This window comes from Electrophorus electricus, chromosome 13 (genome assembly GCF_013358815.1).
Source record: "Electrophorus electricus isolate fEleEle1 chromosome 13, fEleEle1.pri, whole genome shotgun sequence".
In the NCBI taxonomy this organism is placed as follows: Eukaryota; Metazoa; Chordata; class Actinopteri; order Gymnotiformes; family Gymnotidae; genus Electrophorus; species Electrophorus electricus.
This window is the reverse complement of record NC_049547.1, coordinates 5,376,151-5,394,588: the sequence shown is the minus strand read 5'-3', so window position 1 is coordinate 5,394,588 and position 18,438 is coordinate 5,376,151. Positions and strand designations below refer to the sequence as shown.

Below are 18,438 nucleotides of genomic sequence, written 5' to 3'. Positions count from 1 at the left end.
GTCACGCATAGTAACTACGATTAACGTTTGTATCAGCAGCAATGACTTTTGTTTTGAAATTTAAGAGCATACACAAACCGGAAGTTGCTCACCTGTGAATCGTTATGTGTGTACAGTTTACACAGACTTAATTCTGCATATTTATTTTGTAAGCTACATAAAATAGTAGGAAATAAAGGTTTTTTTCGCTAAGAGGATAGGTATGTGTTTAAATGATTATTATTCTGCTTTGTACCATAGCGCCCTTATTTTATTACTTGTTAGCTATCTATGCAACTGTAGTTAGTAACAAGCTAGTTTTGCTAGCCAGCTAAAGTTGACAATGTAGCTAGATTGCTAGCTAGCTAGCTCATGTTTGCTTGACTTTAATTGAGCTACCGTATAAATTGAGTCCATTATGAGTTGCCATAAACGTATCTCATCCATTCCTTATATGTCTTATGTTACAGTTCCTAAATCGATTCTCGAATTGTTTGACCTCTGGCAGATTTGAGGATGTTACGACGTCCAAAACCCACAGATTCCGAATCGGACCTGCTCCGAGAACAGGAGCAGTTTTTATCCTCAGGGACTCAGTCGGCTGTAAACATAGTGAGGCGACCAGATAAGCGCCGAGGGGACATCGCTTCTGATGACAGTGAGAAGTCTCTGGGAAATCAAAGAGATGTAGTGACAATACCAGGTACGTCCCGGGTGTTACACTTGTCAAAACCTGTTTATGGTCCGGAATTATGTTTCTACAGATATATAATCCAAACCTTTATTTTGTTAGGGTGGCCATATGTTGTTTCAGAAAAAAGAAAAAGGACAGTGGACATGAGGGTGGCGCTGTGCAAAGAAAGCAAATATCAACTTGCAATTAAAACTACATTCTGAACATTTTCGGCTATGTAAAAAGTCCCAATTTTGTTTAAAAAAAATTCACATTCTAAGTGCCCAGAAATGTCCGATGTCCAAGAAAAATAGGATGTATGGTCAACCTAATTTTGTGCCAGAATTGTCCATTGGCCAGTTCATTGGTTGGCTGATAGAAATTTCACTGCTGTATAGATTTCCCTGATCAGCTTCCCACACTGACACCTGCCCCTCCCAAAAAGTCACGTTTCAAGAAGGAGCGAGTGTGTTTTGAGGATGAGGATCCAGAGGAGCTACTGGACAGACATGACACCCATATCAGTGCTGTCCTCTCCAGAATTATTGTGAGCTATATGAATTATTAGATAGTCTGGCTATTTGTTGTTTCTAAATCTTTCCAGCATTGTTTGGCTCCATTAAACACTACTGTCTCTCTGTAGGAAAGAGACACTAGTGCTGTACCAGTATCATTCCCAGCCTTCACAGGCACAGCTTTTCCCAAAGTCCTGCATCGATCTACAATCCAGACACAGGTGAGATTTTGGCACACAGAGAATAGCCTTTATAAATGTACTGGAAATTTAGATGGGGTCAGGTGCATCTCTCTTTACAGTTCCTATGAAAAAGTGTCTAGAAGTATTTTAGCATATTGGAGCATTTTGAGTCTATGTTCCAGGAATGTGTATGAATTGTCTTTGTGTCCATGGAAAGGTAATGGCACCCAGAGGCAAAAAAAGTATTTTTGCTAGTCAAATTGCTGCGCAGAATGCTAAAGTAAGAGGTGCAGAATCACAGAAGGATCCACTGGTCAGCACACCTCAGGCCTCTGGATCCAGCCATATTGTCCTGGGTAGGTGTTTAAGTCTTCCTCTCTTAATGTGATTACTGTATTGACAGATTTAAGCAGTGAAGCATATTGCAATTCTGAATGAAAGAGAAAATGTGTTGGAACTGGCATTTTGCTGTACATTCTAAAAGGGTCATCAAACCAAGTATTCCTAACTATTACTAATTTACATTATCTATAGTTGTGTACGTGTGTGTCTATTTAAATTTTTCTCTTCTGTCATAGGTACTGTTGATGGTCCATTGCTGCTCTCAGGTGAGGGTCTAGGTCCAGATAAGGCTGAGCAAACTCTAAAGATCCACCAGGAGAACCAGACCAGGCTGCAGGGAATGTCTCACTCTGAGATCCTGGAGGAACAGAAGTTGCTGTTGGCCCAATTAGGTGACACTGACATTCTAGCATTGTTAATTCTTTTTTAGTTATTTTTGGACCATAACTATAAAGAAAAAGGTACTTAGAACATACAATTTCTTTAGTTTATGGTGAAATATATGCTATTATTTATTTTTAGAGACTTATTTTGCCACACGTTAAAGCATTCTGTTTCATGTGGCATCTTCGTTATTGATGGCACACAGCCTTTTCTGTTCCCTTAAAAGCCCATTTACCCTTATAAATATCAAAAGCCAACTAAAAGCCAGCTGATATTAGATGGCTGATCTCACAGTGTACAGCACTGTGCCCTACTGCAGTTGAAACTTTAGTTTGTTATACAGTGTTTTGCAGTGTTTACTGGATATGTGTTTATTTTATGTGTTTATCAATCCTCCTTTTATTTCAGATCCAAGACTGGTGGACTTTGTTAGATCACGAAAGTCTCAGAAAGCCTTATCACCAGTATCCCCACCTCCCCAAAGAGAGGTGTGTCCTGACCAGCCAGAGAGCAAAACTGTACAGCCTCAGTGTGCGAAGCCACAACTAGACTCTGAGGTGGTCCTGATGATGGGAGATGAAGAGGATGAGACGAAACCTGCAGTTCATCCTGCAATCACCAGTGAGCCATGTTTAGTCCAATCAGCAACACCTTAGTCCTGAACTGTTTCTGTACCACATGACTTGGACCTGTCTTAAGGAAAAAAAGAATAGCCTTAATGTGTTTGGCCCAATTGATGGCAAGTTTTGTACATTTACAGACTGTAGTGCATCTGCTGCCATTCATGAGTGGTGTAGCACTCTAAACACACCACTGACACTGGCGTGCTAGTGCTATGGTAGTGTGCATTGGAGTAGTATGAGTTTCTTAGGCACTGAAGTGTTGCTGTTTTTGTGTTAATGTCACTGCTGAATTGAGAGTGCTCTGCCACCTGAAAAAATGCAGTCCTTTAGTCAGAAACTGACCATTAATAGGGATATTGTGTGTGTACACCTTCAGAGAGCTTCTAATAATTGAATGTTTCTAATAAAGTGGCTTGTGAGGGTCGCTAAAATGTTTTGGTGTTGCAAGTTAACATAAGCTAAGTTATTCAGAATTTGTATTTTCATGGTGTGCTTACAGTCTTAGTGTTCCAGCATATGTTCTGGCATGTTTTCTTAAGTTAGGAAAGTTATGAGTTCCGTTATTGTTTCATATCAAAAATACTATATGGGCAACCAAAGGCTCAGATTTAAAATTACATTTCAGGTTTGAAACACCCCATATCATTTTGCTGGTTTGCCTATATTCTCAGCTCCTGTCAGCACTTTACAGCCAAACCCTTGGCAATGTTCCTGATCAATAAATTGATTGCTCTGAACTGGCTGACCTAGCTCTTTTGGCCAGAAGGGAGTCTGATCTCTTTTTACTCAGTGCCATGATGTAAATCTCAGTAGTGGTTTACCCCACTTTTTCCAATATTTATATTATTAAGTTTACATCTCTGAGACAAACCTTTGTGTTTTTTAGTTGGGGAATATGAAATAAGGCTAAACATGGGGTGTGATTTCAGGGCTGTCAGACATGTGATTGTGAATGGTATTGTACAGTCATGTTGTGACAACCAATCAGATTTCACCCCACTCAGTAAAAATGTATCCAGATTTCTTTGCCAAACTTCATTTCAGAGAAGTGGTGCTAAAATGTCAGAGATTGAGTTGAGAACCCAGCATGAATACATAACATTTTTAATAAAAAGAGATGATGTCCTGGCATCTGATCATGGTTTTATTTCACTGATGAAACAGTTTGAGAGGCTTACAAGTTTGATGTCAGAACCATAGGGTGGGTGCCCAGTAACCTCAGCTAAATTCAAAAATAAGTGCTAAACAGACCTAATCTAGTCATAGGCACAACGAATATCTAAACTACCCTGAAAAGCTTACCCTCGCTGCAGTTCACTTGATTGCCACATAAGTGTTAAGTGAAGCTGCATCGGATTGTTGGTGTGTACTACATTACTACATATGGGTGTCAGGCAGGTGGACTGATCTTTCTAGCTCATACCACAGCTGGAGTGGAAGTGTGTGAGGCTGCATCTGCCTCAGCTTCATCTACAGCAACTCATGAGCTAAACGACTGTGCTGAAATGCTGATGATTGTTGACAGAGATCGTCCATTTGAGCCTTAGCATGCCAGACTGGACTCATCACTTTCAGTTATCTTGATTAGAAGAGACTATCTGAAGAAAGTGCATATTTGTCTTTTAGATTAAAAATATGATGGTGGTAAAATGAGCATTATCACCTCTAAGATGAATAAAGCACAAGGAATAATGTTGTTTTGTCTTAGTTCTTAAGCCATCAGCACCTGTTATCATCTGCTGAAATCTTGTTGTTCTGGTCTGCTGCTTTTAACAGTGTGCCTGTTTTTATTGCACATAGTTTGCATTAATTTGTATTAGTCAATTTAATGTCATTTAGATGTAAGAAGCATCCATATTGAGACTTTTAATTAAATTATTTTGTTTATGCAGTGGATGAGCTACCAGTGAAGCCCCAGAAGGAGTGGCTTCATATGGACAAACTGGAGCCTGAGAAACTGGAATGGATGAAGGATTTGCCTGCCCCTAGAAGGCAGGGCACCAAAAAGGTAAAGAGTCATTTGGGAAAGCATAAAACCAGAGTCTTTAGGGTACCTCATTAACCATGTGCCTTTTTTAGTTCAGTCCAGTGCATTCTTTGAACACATGTTTGAGGCAATAAATATTCTATGAAAACTTTATGTAGGTTGATATTGGTCTGTATACTTTCATAGACTTGTTTGTGTGCACATTTGTGTTTGCGCCTGTATTAAACTGACAGGCTATGCAGGCCCGTTTCGACTTTTCTGGCACTCTTATCCCACCTGCAGAAGACCTGCCCGTTCATCTTGGCCTACATCACCATGGAGATGAGCCAGAGGTCAGTTGGTTCAGATGAATGGGCTTTTTAAAAAAAAAATGTTTATTTTTTGACGTGATTCATCCAATTATTTTAATCAATCTCATCTCATAACGCGTACACTTTTTGCTGTTTTTCTGCCTCTCTCTTTGTGCTTTAGCTGGCAGGATACTCACTGCAGGAGATTTTCCTCCTCTCACGCAGTAAGCTGACGCAGCAGCGGAGTCTGGCTCTCAACACCCTGGCCCATATTCTGTCCAAGGTAGATCTAAGTGGTCAGCTCACTCGACTTGGGTTGAAGCTTATGGTTCCACAGCTGCTGCTGTTAGTTTCCTGCTCTTCCCCTCCATTTCATTGAGAAAACATGTACTGGATTTTTTTCAATAGATAGTATATGGTAAGTATGTGTTTGTGCTGCTGTACCTGCAGGCTCATGCTGGGGAGTACTCCACGTGCCTGAGTGGCAGTGTGCTGGCCTCCCTCTTGGATGCCGGTCTCCTTTTCCTTCTGCGCTTCTCCCTGGACGACAGCGTGGAGAGTGTGATGTCAGCGGCCGTGCGGGCGCTTCGAGCGCTGCTGGTCTCCCATGAGGATGAGGTGACAAACTATACAACAGCAGTAGGATTACGCCCTAAATGGAGGAAAAGATTTTTAACTGAATCTTTGTCTTGTCCTCCTATAAATGCGCTGGTCTTCTGCAGGAGTGTCTCGATGCCACATTCCATTGGCTGCTGGGGACAGCAGTTTTCCCCCTGATTCCCCCTGTGCATGAGGAGGAAGACGAAGAGGATGAAGAAGGTCTGGCTAAGTCCAAGAAGGAAATGACTAAAGAGAGAGAGGAGAGGAAGCTGGACCATGACGTTGCTCGGCAGGACATTGTGAAGGTGAGGCAGACCTATGACCAACTTCCAAGCACAACAAAGAGTGTGTGTGCCTTCAAATGAGGTGTACAGTGGAAGGCTGGTTTCACTGGATTCCTCACAAGCAGTCTTGTAGTGAGCAGTTTAGTGGGCAGTGTATTAAATGCCATGAACATCAGCATATGGTGGTTATTGTCCACAGGCTTTGCTGAAGATGCAGCTCCTGCAGCGACTGCGGTACATTTTGGAGGTAGTGCGGCCTGTGCCGCGCACCGTTCTCGATGTTCTGGAGATTCTGATCCGAATTGCTCGCCACTCCACCTTTGCTGCTACTCAGGTGAACTCAGAGTTCTCTGATACAAACATTCTGCCCTGTCATAATTTCGTTTAAAATATTCTGTAGTGTACTTTGTTACTCTGTTATGTTTGTCACCTCTAGATCCTTGACTGCCCCCGGTTGATGGAAACTGTGATATATGAGTTCCTGCCTTGCACATGGACTCCGACATCCTCCCCATACCCACCCTCTTTATATGGGTTGCCTGTTTCCACAGTGATGAAGCTTCTCCGGGTTTTGTCGAGTACTGGGAGGCATGTGTGTGCCAGAATAGTAAGTGCTGACTACCTTTGGATTGAATCAATATATTATATATTAGCACATATTCAATGTGTGGATTTTTCACTTCTGAATTGTTCATATGTCTCAGCTCAACTCTTTAGGGGGACGGAGGTGCTTGTCTCGGTTCTTAGCAATGGAACCTTCGGTGCTGCTTTTAGAGCCAGGGGAAGCTATTTGTTGCAGCACAGAGGCACTGAGGTTGTGGGCAGTGTCTGCCAGCTATGGCCAGGCCAGCAAGCTTTACATGTAAGAATGACTTCAGAGCTCCTTATTATTGATGTTCAAGATTAATTTAAAAGTTTTAAGCATGCCCAATTTTTACATTTTACAACTATTGTTGTGCTTTAAAAATTATTAAATAATCTAAAAATAACCAACTTAGAAGTAATGTCTTAATGCATGTGTAATGCTCTGTAAATTTTAAATACATTTGTGTATGTACAGTGTAGATAAAACAGTGTAGATAAAATGTGAAAATTTCATCTGGTAAATTCTTTGAATAAAATTCAAAGTTCATATTGACTGTTTTGCAACCTAAGTATTTAAGCAAGCTACAGTCAGTCTCCGGATCTGGAAGGGATTTTCTAAAAACAGTATATAAAGTGTTAGAGAGAGTTTTGTGGAACCACTTTCCCTGTTAGCTTACATAATAGTATTCAGTGTAGAGATGCGGTTGCTCATTCCTAAGTAATATATGGCTTCTTATATGGTAACTCCCATGACTCCACCTCACCTCACACACTGCAGAGATCTGTACCCAGTGCTGGTGAAGACACTGCAGGCTGCACAGAAGCCCTGTGGTCCCTCCGAGCCCCTCCAACTCCTGGAGCTCCAGCGCATAACCGCCCTGCTGTCGCTTCTCACGCAGGTCACCCATACTGCTGGCTGCCACGAGGAGCTACAGAGTGCCTTGCTCAGGTGAGAGCTGGACTACAACTCCACAGAAGCCTTGAGAAAAGAACAGAGAAACAGTGATTACTTTCTTGACTGCCAAATGACTGTTCCTGACACACACTGATAAGCATCAGAAAAATCCTCTATTGGTCTTTTAGTTTCAGTTTGAAGACTTTTTAAAAAGTTCAGACAAAAATGTTTTTGTGGCAGCTCTCAGGGTACAGAGAATCTTCCCCCTCCTCCAGTGACGTGGGGTCACGTGACTGGCTTGCAGCCCACTGTGACCGGTTTGCTGAAAGGCTGCATGAGAGCCTTGGATGACCCAGGTCAGAGGTCAAGTGCCTTGACCCTGCTGCCGTGCTACCTGGTCTGCATGGGGGCATATTACTCCCAGCTCAGTGTGCAAGTAAGCCGTCATAAAAAGCAGGAATGAGGAATTACTTAAGAAAGCACTACTGAGTTGTGTTTTTGGTGACAGTGAAGGCGCAGTGATGTAATATGTGCCACTGTGCTGTGTGCGTCAGCAGAACTCTTTCCAGCCAGTGCAGTGTCTCCAGGAACTAGAGTCTCTGACCTCAGAGGTGCTCAACCCACTCATTGCTCATCAGGCCATGCACATCATGACAGAGCGCCTCAGGTTTGATAATGTCTTTATTGCTCTTTTTCAAAGGAGGTGATTTTTAGTGAATTAATTCTGTCTCCATCTTTGAGTAAAACCACATATTTTTCTAAGGACTATTACATGCCTCTGGCTACTGCAGTCGGTGGATGTGTTACTGTAAGTGGATGAGAGGGTGTGTTCTTACTACTGCAGATCCAGCTCGATCATCTGTCAGCCTGTGTTAAGGGCTCCCAGCCCAGTGGCGGTCCCCAGCCTGCCGAGTCTGGGCTGCTGCAGGGCTCAGAGCGCCCGTGGCCTGGTCGCATCTGAATCACCTCTTCCTCTCTTTACTGCTCTCTTCTACCTGCTGGACAACCTTACGTCCATTCACAGAGGCCTAGCCAAGAATGTAGGTTTGAATCGCAACAGCTTGTTAGTAAGATTTATATTATTTCTCATCACTGCTGTGACTACTCCAGCAGTGCCTTCCAATCCCAGTTCTGCAGTACCATTGCACTTCATGGTGTAGCAGTTTCACTGCACTAATACCCCTGGTTCAGCTGACATATTGCGTAATTATTCGATAACTTGTAATCAAGATGCTACCATGTGCTGCCACCTAGTGGATAAAAGCCAACTACAAATACAATATTGATTTAAATCTATATAAAGATGAAATGGGTGTGATGCCTCTTCCTGGGGGAAGATGTTGATCTCAGGTCCTCTCTCTGTAGTTCAGCCCTCTCCTCCTTGCCAAACCCATGTTGGCTTACCTGCGGTGCTGTGTTGGGGTGATGCCCTCTGTGTCGCACACCAGCGCCTGGCTTCTACGTCATGAGCACCACATGCTCTACCTGCTTCTCCGGTTGGCCCACAGACTGGTACATTAACACTGTTTTTACATTTATGGCATTTAGCAGATGCTATTATCATGTTCAACTTGCCGATCTAGTTCAACAGTTTATTAACCAGAGGGCACATGCTGATGCTAATACACACAAGGCAGACAATTTAGTTATTGCTAATATGGTGTGTTGAAAGATTGAGAAGTGTTTGTTCTAGCTTTAATAAATAGTTTGAGAGAAATGTGGTGGAAATTTAATGTTTTGAAGCTTGTCCTGTCCAGCGATGCTTTCTGTGTATATTCTGATGTCATACTACATTTTACATTTACATTTTATCCAAAGCGACTTATAATTATGACTGGGTACAACTTGACCAATTGAGGGTTAAGGGCCTTGGCCCGACAGTGGCAACTTGGTAGTGTTGGTGCTTGAACCAGCAACCTTCCGATTACAAGTCAAGTACCTTAACCACTGAGCTACCGCTGTCTCATACTAAATCGAGGTCTCCCTGGTGGTTGTAGGTTCCTGTGGACCCAGAGGTGGCCAAGCACGCTCCTCTGTTCCATCAGGTGGCCTTGGCGCTGCTCTCCTGGCTGCTGCCTGGAAGTGAATATCTGGTGCACAAGCTCGTGTCCACTATTGTCTTCAGTCACATTCTCCTTCCGTGAGTCTTCTTTTCAGAATTTCACCATATGACTTTCATTCTTGTGCCGCTGCCTTTTTTTTGTAGTGTGTATCTTAAAGATGTTATTTCCATGACATCCATAACAAGAACCCATCACATTGCATGGTTCAGATGCCTTCACCTCTGCTGACTCTGCAAGAGTTTGGGTCCGTCAACCCAAACTTTCTGATGTACTGCTCATGTAATTGCAGTCCCTGGTTAGCTGGGCAGGAGTGGAGAACCTCTCCTGCCTCTCTGTGCATGCTGTTTTGCTTTGGACTGTGTATTGGCATTTGCTAATAGCTACCAAAACTGCTTACTGAAGTGGCTGAAGAGGGCAGCATCTGGTACATAGATCTCAGTTCTCTCAGAGATCACACTTTTCTGCTTTTAATCAACTTAAGTATAATAATGATGCAGGTTTGGAAAAGGGTTGACTTGGAAAGGCTATGCGCTCTCCTAAAACCTCTATACTGGGTGTTGGTGTATGCCTATATTTGGTCTGATTTGTATGAAAGACAATTGTTGATCTTCAGACCACAGATTCCAGTCCTTGAGTTTATGACCTGCTTCTTTGGTTTTTATTGTTCACATTCGTTATTATGGCTTTGAACATAAACAACAAATAACTCCCATATTTAAAAATGTAGGAGGTACAGGATGACAGTGTTTCTGTTGTAATTTCACCTTGCTTCAGAAGATGGCAGCACATGGTACTCTTTCTGGACAGGAAATAGTTTGACAGTCCTCAAAGCACGTACATTCAACATCCATTTTATGTTCATTTATCAGAAAGTCCTTGTTGGAATACAGCCCATCTGCTGCTGTTGCTATACATCATATTAGTGTGACTGCTTTGTTGAGAATGTTCATATAAATAATATCTGATCAGTGGTCTGATCAGCAATGAATGGGGTACATGATGGCTGACAAGTTGTGCATGACAACAGATGGGCTGTAGTCTGTGGCTGCATACCTATAAAATGTATGTGTAAGTTGGTTATACTTAATAAGGTGTCTTGAATACAGAAGGTGGTGAGAAATTGATTTTGTAGAAATAGAACTTGATCTGTATGTACAGAAGTTACAATGCCTATTTTTCCCTTCATTGAAACTGTCCTCCAAAAATATTGGCTAATCATTCTTTTATTTAAAGGAGAGTGAATCTTAAATGCTGGAGCTGCTAATAAATGCTAACACAGCTTTGATTTTGAAAACTGTCCAGCTGCAGCAGCTACAGCAAGTCAATAGAGCAGTTTTTCTGAAAAAGGCCACTTGTGACCTTTCCATAATGTGCATTACTCATCAGTGACTGGATGTTTCATTTGTGCAGTATAGATATTTTTAATATTCACACTAAGTGTAACTTTTCAGTATTACTAAGCAGCAGTGTTTGTAATGTAGTGCTGTCATTTTTAGCTGCGTGCTCTTCCCTCTGTGTTCCTCAGGGAAGGTGCGACTGGGGGTCCTGAAGCAGCTACACTGGCAGAGCTGCAACTCCAGGAGAAGTTCACTCCGCTGACTGGCCTGGGGGCCCTCCTCCGCGATGCCCTCTCCCACCTCCCCTCTATCCGTGGCTGCTACCTCACCCACCTTGCCCACATGGAGCAAGCTGTGCTCTCCTCTGCTGACCGCCACCTTGGCCGCAACCCATGGCTAACCTCGCAGCTCCTCCCTGAGCTCACGGGCCCCTCCATGCCCTCTGATTGGCCCTTCCTGCCGCTTGTCAGCCTGTACGAGCAGGCGGGCGTACGGCAGGGTGGTGGGCTGCAGGTGGTGGCCCTGCCTGCCGGAGCACTGCAGTCGGTCGTGTACTGCCTGCAATGGTTGCTGCTTCTGGAGAGCTGGAGAGAGCAGGCGCTGAAGACCGTGCCAGCCGGGGCAAAGCTGGCCCGTCTGGCTTGCATCTTTCTGTGCTCCAGCGACCTCTTCCTGGAGCAGCCTGTGCAGGAGCTGACCTGGGCGCTGCTACGTGGGCTGACACAGTCCGGACGGTTGGAAGCCATAGACTTGGGCACGCCTCCGCCTGGCCTGGCTTCCTTCCATGACCTGTACGTGGCGCTGTTGGCCCAGTATGAGGCCGTATCATTCGGTGACGCCCTCTTCGGTTGTTTCTTGCTTCTGCCACTGCAGAGATGCTTCAGTGCCACCATGAGGCTCGCCTTGTTCGGGGAGCATGTGGGAATATTGCGCTCACTCTGTGTCTCCCTAGAGCAAGTAAGCTACTGCTGTTGACGTGCTTTTGTCCTCACAGAACCTGACTGATAACAGCTTGCCATAAAAAATATATATAAATGGTCTTGTTATCTAGCTTCCCAGGGAGGGGTCTGAAGCCTTCTGGTTTTTAGCAAACTCAGCCTGAAGAAATTTTATTAATGATTGGGTTTGTTAATGGTTAGGTTGGTTAATGATTTACAGTGTAAAAAGTCAGCATTTTGTTGGGTGTCTCACCTATTACTTTCACATTGTATTTTGTTTTGTTTTTAAAAATTATTTACACAACAGAAATCTAGTAGGATTAACTAACATAATGAATGTAACATTTGGGAAAATACATAAAATTGACAGATGCAAAGAACCTGGATTTTGTGCTAGCTGGTGAAGAAGTAATCAAGAGTACCTCTTGATGACATGGTGGATAGTCACATCCTAACCCACCACATTGCTTTATTAGGAAACAATCAAAAGTTGGACATGACAAAATGAGGCTTCTAATGAGGCTGGGCTAGGGGCTCAGCAGTGAGCGCTCTGTGGCATTATGATTGACATGTGTTCTCCTTGTTCAGCTGCCCGTCCCTCTGGAGAGCTTCACCAATCCACCAGAGGACTCGCTGCCCCTGCTAGGTCTCTACTTCCGCAGCTTGGTCACTGGGGCCTTGCGGAGTGACCGGTGTCCTGTGCTGTACTCTGTGGCCATTGCCCACCTCAACGCCTTTGTTTTCTCCCAGGACGCTGTGTCGCAGGTGCGCCAGCATTACCCTTCAGGCGGGCCTGTGTGGGGGGCATGACCCCAAATTCAAATTGGCACAAATTCTTGTCCTTTGTTGGCAAAAATCGATGTTTCATTGAGACTTGTGATTTTGATTAGAACAGTGTTTTTTCTCCTTCTGTAGTCTTATTGGCAAATGTCAGTAACAGTTTGAAATGTGTTATTTAAGAAAAGCAGAAACCCCATTGCTGCAATATGGATATTTCTGAGCCAGGTAGCTAAGTAATAACTTAATTTTACTCAGCTGATATTGGACCATAGTTAGTCGTGTGTTTGTCTGGAAAGACTGGGAAAGGATACTGGGGCCCTAACCAGAGCCATGAGACATACCTGTCCTTATTCTGTCACTGGTGAGGAGTGACTTTGTCAGAAAACAACTGAGGATGAGTATGATGGAAGGAAAGGTTTTGAATGCTGACAGATAAAATTCAGTCAGTCATGATAAATGGATCACCTGCCAGCTTGATGGATGGTGAGGAAGCCTCTAATGTTGTAATAGTCTTCCAAAGGGAACTGGAGTAGTCTTCTATCACATGGCCCTAGATGTAATGTGGCAGCCAGAGGCAGGTGGGAAATAAGCACAGTAGTCACAGGCTAGACAACCGTACATGAGGTGCTGGATGGGCTCCTTTGATGTCCAATGTAAGGTGCATTTGAAGTATTGCCTTGATGCACTTTGCTTGGTGAATTATGCCAGAGAGGGTTCATTGGTCTTCTCACGTTCTCTCTCCACAGGAGGTGGAGGCTACACGCAGGAGCCTGCTGAGAAAGACTTATTACCTGACAGATGAGGTACATCCCTGTCGTCTTTTACTTCTTTATGTTCTTTAAGGTTTATGTATGAATCTCTGTCTTGCCTGCTGTCTCCCTCTCCTTCCCTCTCCCTCTCCCTGGATGTTAGAGCAGTTTTACAAAGGCTTTGTAGTGTAAGGCTACAGTGTTTTAGAGGAGATATAGCTATAGCTCATGTTTGCGTGACAGATGTCTGGTTATCTCTGTCTCTCTCTCTCTCTCTCTCTCTCTCTCTCTCTCACACACACATACACACTCACACACACATACACACTCACACACACACACACACACACACACACACACACACACACACACACACACCTGGTGCTCTCTGCTTGGCCAGGTGCTGAGGAACCACCTGCTGCTCTTCCGTCTGCCTGAGCAGCACAATCCACTGGGCTTCAGCACCTATGAACAGCTGCCAGCCGTCCGCGCGCGCTGGCTCCACAGCATAGCGGGGCCTGAGGAGGGGAGTGGCAGACACAGGTGAACAAGCTGCTGATGGCCTGTGTCTGGAGAAGCTACAATAAACAACACAAGCACAGACTGTGAAAATAAATTTTCATAGGAATACACAGAGGGGATGTTGTGTTCATTCTTAAATTGCATATTCTCAGTAAAATGAAATTTTAATTGTGTCTCAGGTTGGTATTCTGCAGGTATGTTCAGTACTAAAGAGAAAGAGTCCAGGAGCAAGGCAGAAACAAATGTTTCACTAATTTTGTGCTGTGGAAGATCTCTGGAAAAAGATTCCTGCAGCCAACAAGAAATTAATGTGTCCCTGGGACAGATGGTATGTGTAAGGAGTGGAATAGAGAATTTTGTATTTCTTATTCCTCTTAATAGCTTGAGAGGCACAGTCAGCATGCTTTTCTCTTTCCTCTATTCATCAGTGCATGAGTCACTGAGAAACCAGCACCACGTGCACTTCACTTAAATTACTAGTGGCTAGGTAATTACCTGTGCAAAAAAAGGCCAGATCTACCATATAGGGGGCCTGGGCAATTGTCTAGGAGCACTAGAAGGTCACTCACGATAAATAAACAAAATAATAAATAATAAATAAATTAAATTTGAATTGCATGTTAACATGATTTGTTTATTGCATATTTATGTTCAGTTCATATTAGGTTTACCAGTCAGTGTAAAAATCTAGCTGTAAATATCCAATAAGCCAAGGTGTCGTTATTGTGTATGTCTTTGTTGGATTAGCATGTAAAACATGGATAAAAGGCATTGCTTCAGTGGATGTACCAAATGGGAAAAATAAAGAGACAAACTATTGAGCAACAGAGCATAGAATCCACAAAAAATCAATGAGAGTGATCAGGAGTAGTACTTTGTTTGGTAGCCATGCTAACATGATGTTCTTATGTTAGGTGATTAACAGTGGATGAGCCATGTGTGTAATTTGGAGATGTTTAAGAGTGGTTTTAGGTTTGTACAATCTGTGGGGATGGGGCACCCTAACTACAGGCGCACCAAGTGATCTTAATCTAGCCCTGTGTGTATATGTGTGTGTATTGGAGAGAATGATGTAATGGATGTTAAAAAATACAAAACAAAACCAGCAGTCAAATGTCATGCTGACCATGTCATGTCAGTCCCACAAAGAAGCATTTGGGGTGCTAGTTCACATATATGACTCATTCTCAAAGAGGGCTTAGTATTAATAGACTATGGCATCTAAAATTGATGCTGTGGGCCTCTGAAGAGGGAAATGTACTTCCCAACTTACAGCCCTTCCTTCAGAGGTTCAGAAATGTCAGTTCAGAGGCAGCCACTTTGGTCCTCAGATTGGTGGCACACTGGTGCGCTGTCGAGCTTCCTTCCTGTGCTGGCTTGATTGTTACATCCTCTTAATTTTTTTAGAGCGAAGGAAAATAGAAAGTCTCCCTCAGGAATACTTTGCTAGCCAGCAGAAGACAAAAAGCCCTCCTGTGAGCAATGCTAATAGTTGTCACACTGCTCAGCTGACATCTGTTCTAGATTGTCTTGCTGGTAGGGGCCACTAAGTTCCTCTGGATGATGCAGCTTCCCTGGTAGAATAAAACAAACTTTTTTCCTGATGTTATCCTCCAGTTGTTTGAGACTCTGGTTTGGGATTGAATGGACCATTAAAGTCTTTCCCTGTGCAAATCGGTTTCTGCATCTAATTGATGTAAAAGCAGTGCAGGCCTAACTTAAATTGAATACTGCTTGCTGCAAGCCAGTGTGAAATTGGTTTTGAAGATTGTGTTCAGACTCTGTTCTAATCGTAGCCAAGGTCGGCTCACAAGCATAACATGCTGCACTTGAGTGTTTACTTCATCTTCTGAGTTCTCCTTGAACCTCTGAACCACTCCTCACTGCACTGAGGAGCCTCTGAGTACAAACTTTCTCATCTTCTGCAGACCTCTAAAATGGCTAGTGACAGGAAAGATTAATGTTATATAAAAGTGATTTTATATAATTATATATATATATATATATATATATATATATATATATATATATATATATATATATATATATATATATATATATATATTTGACATTTGGACCGATTCAAATTCTTGTTTTTCATTGGAAATTCATTTGTTCATTTATATCAAATGTCTGCCCCTAGTGGCCCGAAGCACACATTAGGATTAAGCCACAGCACAAACACATCAACCAAAACTAAACATTGTCAATGTGCTGTGTTTTTGTTGTGGCTTAATCCTATTGTGTGTTGTCACTTAATGATGTCTTCTCTAATTTAATCATTTTTGCTTTGCAGCTGCTGTTGTGTTGTGATTCTGGGCAGCTGTTCAAAGAGTAGGCTGAGGCTTAGAAGTTCTCAAGACTCTTTATTGTTGCTTTGTTGAATTACAAAATTGCTATACAATTTCTGTAAAGTTGCTGCTCACTTCCTTTTACCCCACAACCCATCTGTTGAAGAGAAACAACAAAGTCCAGCAACTCACTTGTCACAAGTCCAGACACTTTCTAACACAGTTCTTTGGTGGGGCTATATTTCATCCATTTAATTCTCTCACTTTTTCCTTGACAGCTTGAATGCAGACAGACTTCCTGCTTTGTTTCAATACCCATTCCACTGAGCAACCTTCAGTTCTGTGCAAACAATCAGAGGGAAGCAGTGTCCAGCAGCAGGATAATCAGCATGAGAAAGGTTCTGGAATCTCCAGGACAAACATTCTACTGTGCAAAACTGCATGTTAATTTGATGAGGAGTTACATTTTTTTTTCCCTTTTATACTCTGTAATGCAGAAGCAAAAAATGTCAAAGATGGAGATCTTGTTTAATTTATAAGATGGAAGGGGGTTGTCTTAAGCTCTACTGAGTATGTTCAAGAAGAACAATATTCCCATGTTTATTCCAATTGTTTATTTTTTTAATGTTTTTTTAAATAGCAGTTCGATTGAGGCTCTCTCTAGCAAATTTAAAACATGAAATTCAACTTTGTTGGAAAAAAGTGTGGAAATACATTAAAAAAGATGAAAACTAATACTTTAACATTTAGTATTTATGATAAGTTGTAAATACTGAGATGTCCAGCACTAAGTTTAATAAAATAAATAGGATTTTAGAAAACACAGAAAAAACAAAAACATTCTTGTACTGAATAAAAGTGGAGGCCTTCTTTAATTTTTGCAGTGTACTATCTGTGTGTGTGTCTCTCTCTCTCTCTTATGAGAGAGAGAGAGAGAGAGCGAGCGAGAGAGAGACATATGTATATCAACTAAATAACATGAAAGAAATTTATGCCCCCAGGTTTAATACACTTTTGGCCTGCAGGATGTATCGTGGCATGTTCACTGTATTATTTTGATTGTTTCAGCAGAAAGTATTGCATGTTTCTCAGTATCTCTTTGTCACTGATTAGATGATCTAATTGTATGGCCCTTCCTGTCCACATTCCTGTAAGCGGAGGATAAACGGCTGGGACTCTCTGGGGTTTGACTGTGGTATTTGATTTTGTGTGTGTAACAGGAACCAGGCGTTTACATGTGATAGAAGTGTTGTCAGATTAAACGGCAGTGGTTACATATGTGAGCACATGGGGGTGCTGTGTAAGTGCACTGCATATTCCCACTAACACCAGCTAAGGCTTACAGTGGGCAGAGGAGGAGGCGGTGATTGAGAATCCCAGTTTAAGTGGACTAAATTGGTGTCACAAGGTCATAATGTCATTTAGCCAGAGTAGTAATTCAGTGGAACTTATATTATGAAGGGAATGGTGCACTGGAGACATCTTGGTCCACAGACAATATCCACATTGACTTCAGGCAAAACAACAAATATGGGAGAAAAGCATACCTACTGACAGCAAGCTTTTATTAAAAGCCTCCACTTGCCAACACCTTTTGAGAGCACAGAGAGATCTGGCAGATCAAGTCTGCTTGTAATTCTAAAAATTACAAGTTGAATATTTTCTCCAAACATATTGCTTGTGTCTGCAATATGAGGCAGTCTGCAATCTCCTTTTCATTCTTTCCATGTGCTTGTCAGCTTTTGTGGGTAAAGCAAATGAAAAACATGTGAGCAGGTAGATATTTTGTTGTTGAGAACTTGTACTCTGACTAGCAAAGTAACCTAGACCAAAACCAGATTTAATAGGAAACCAGAACTTGAGGCTCAGGTTTTCTGGTCAAGGAAAAGTATCAGCAAAGAGAGAGTGAGTGAGTCAGAGATAGTAGCTGTTCTTTCCAAGTGTCTCTGTGTTACTAGATGTGTACTGACACCTGTATCATTTTTACTGGTGTGTAAATGCATAATTGAAGCAATGACTTTGTATTTCATCAAGTGTCATGTGACACAAAAACCTGCTGACTATTTAAACAAATCAAAAGCCTCTGGGTCATAAACAAATGCCTAGTGCCAGAAGTCCCATATGTGCAAACTGAGCAATATTCATAATTTGCTGTTGTTTTAGTCTTGTTTGGCCATCATTTTGCCTTGTTAACATGGCCATGAGCCTGAAAATCCTTTGTCATGGGGAATAATGCAAGGTGTTGCATGATGATGGATGTCGGCCTGTTTTTTTGATGAGACAATAAATGAACAACATATAGAAGTATTAGTTTTAGCTCTCAGCATTTCTTGCTGTGATATGTACATTCATTTTTTTTCTGTGATCATCTTCTTCTATCCTTGTATGCTACTCTGTTGTCTTTCAGTAACTGTTCCAA

General features: G+C 42.3%; 1 protein-coding gene across 4 annotated transcripts; it reads left to right on the top strand.

Annotated features, from left to right (window-relative positions):
- The first annotated feature begins 92 nt into the window (after nucleotides 1–92).
- rpap1 (RNA polymerase II associated protein 1) lies at nucleotides 93–17,199 on the top strand. Of its 4 annotated transcripts, none has more exons than XM_035532881.1 (26): nucleotides 93–200; nucleotides 488–682; nucleotides 1,051–1,199; nucleotides 1,296–1,388; nucleotides 1,567–1,705; nucleotides 1,928–2,083; nucleotides 2,484–2,696; nucleotides 4,591–4,706; nucleotides 4,919–5,017; nucleotides 5,157–5,258; nucleotides 5,426–5,593; nucleotides 5,698–5,880; nucleotides 6,059–6,193; nucleotides 6,296–6,466; nucleotides 6,564–6,721; nucleotides 7,223–7,393; nucleotides 7,580–7,775; nucleotides 7,894–8,006; nucleotides 8,184–8,379; nucleotides 8,705–8,851; nucleotides 9,337–9,479; nucleotides 10,928–11,696; nucleotides 12,266–12,442; nucleotides 13,204–13,260; nucleotides 13,607–13,749; nucleotides 16,298–17,199. In XM_035532881.1, exons 2-26 carry the CDS (start codon nucleotides 496–498, stop codon nucleotides 16,344–16,346), a joined length of 4,230 nt encoding a protein of 1,409 aa, XP_035388774.1. In that variant the 5' UTR covers nucleotides 93–200; nucleotides 488–495; the 3' UTR covers nucleotides 16,347–17,199. The 4 variants fall into 4 exon arrangements, with proteins under 4 accessions (XP_035388774.1, XP_035388775.1, XP_035388773.1 ...); XM_035532882.1 differs by having other exon boundaries at nucleotides 450–682; nucleotides 7,897–8,006; XM_035532880.1 differs by having other exon boundaries at nucleotides 450–682.
- Nucleotides 17,200–18,438: the final 1,239 nt, after the last annotated feature.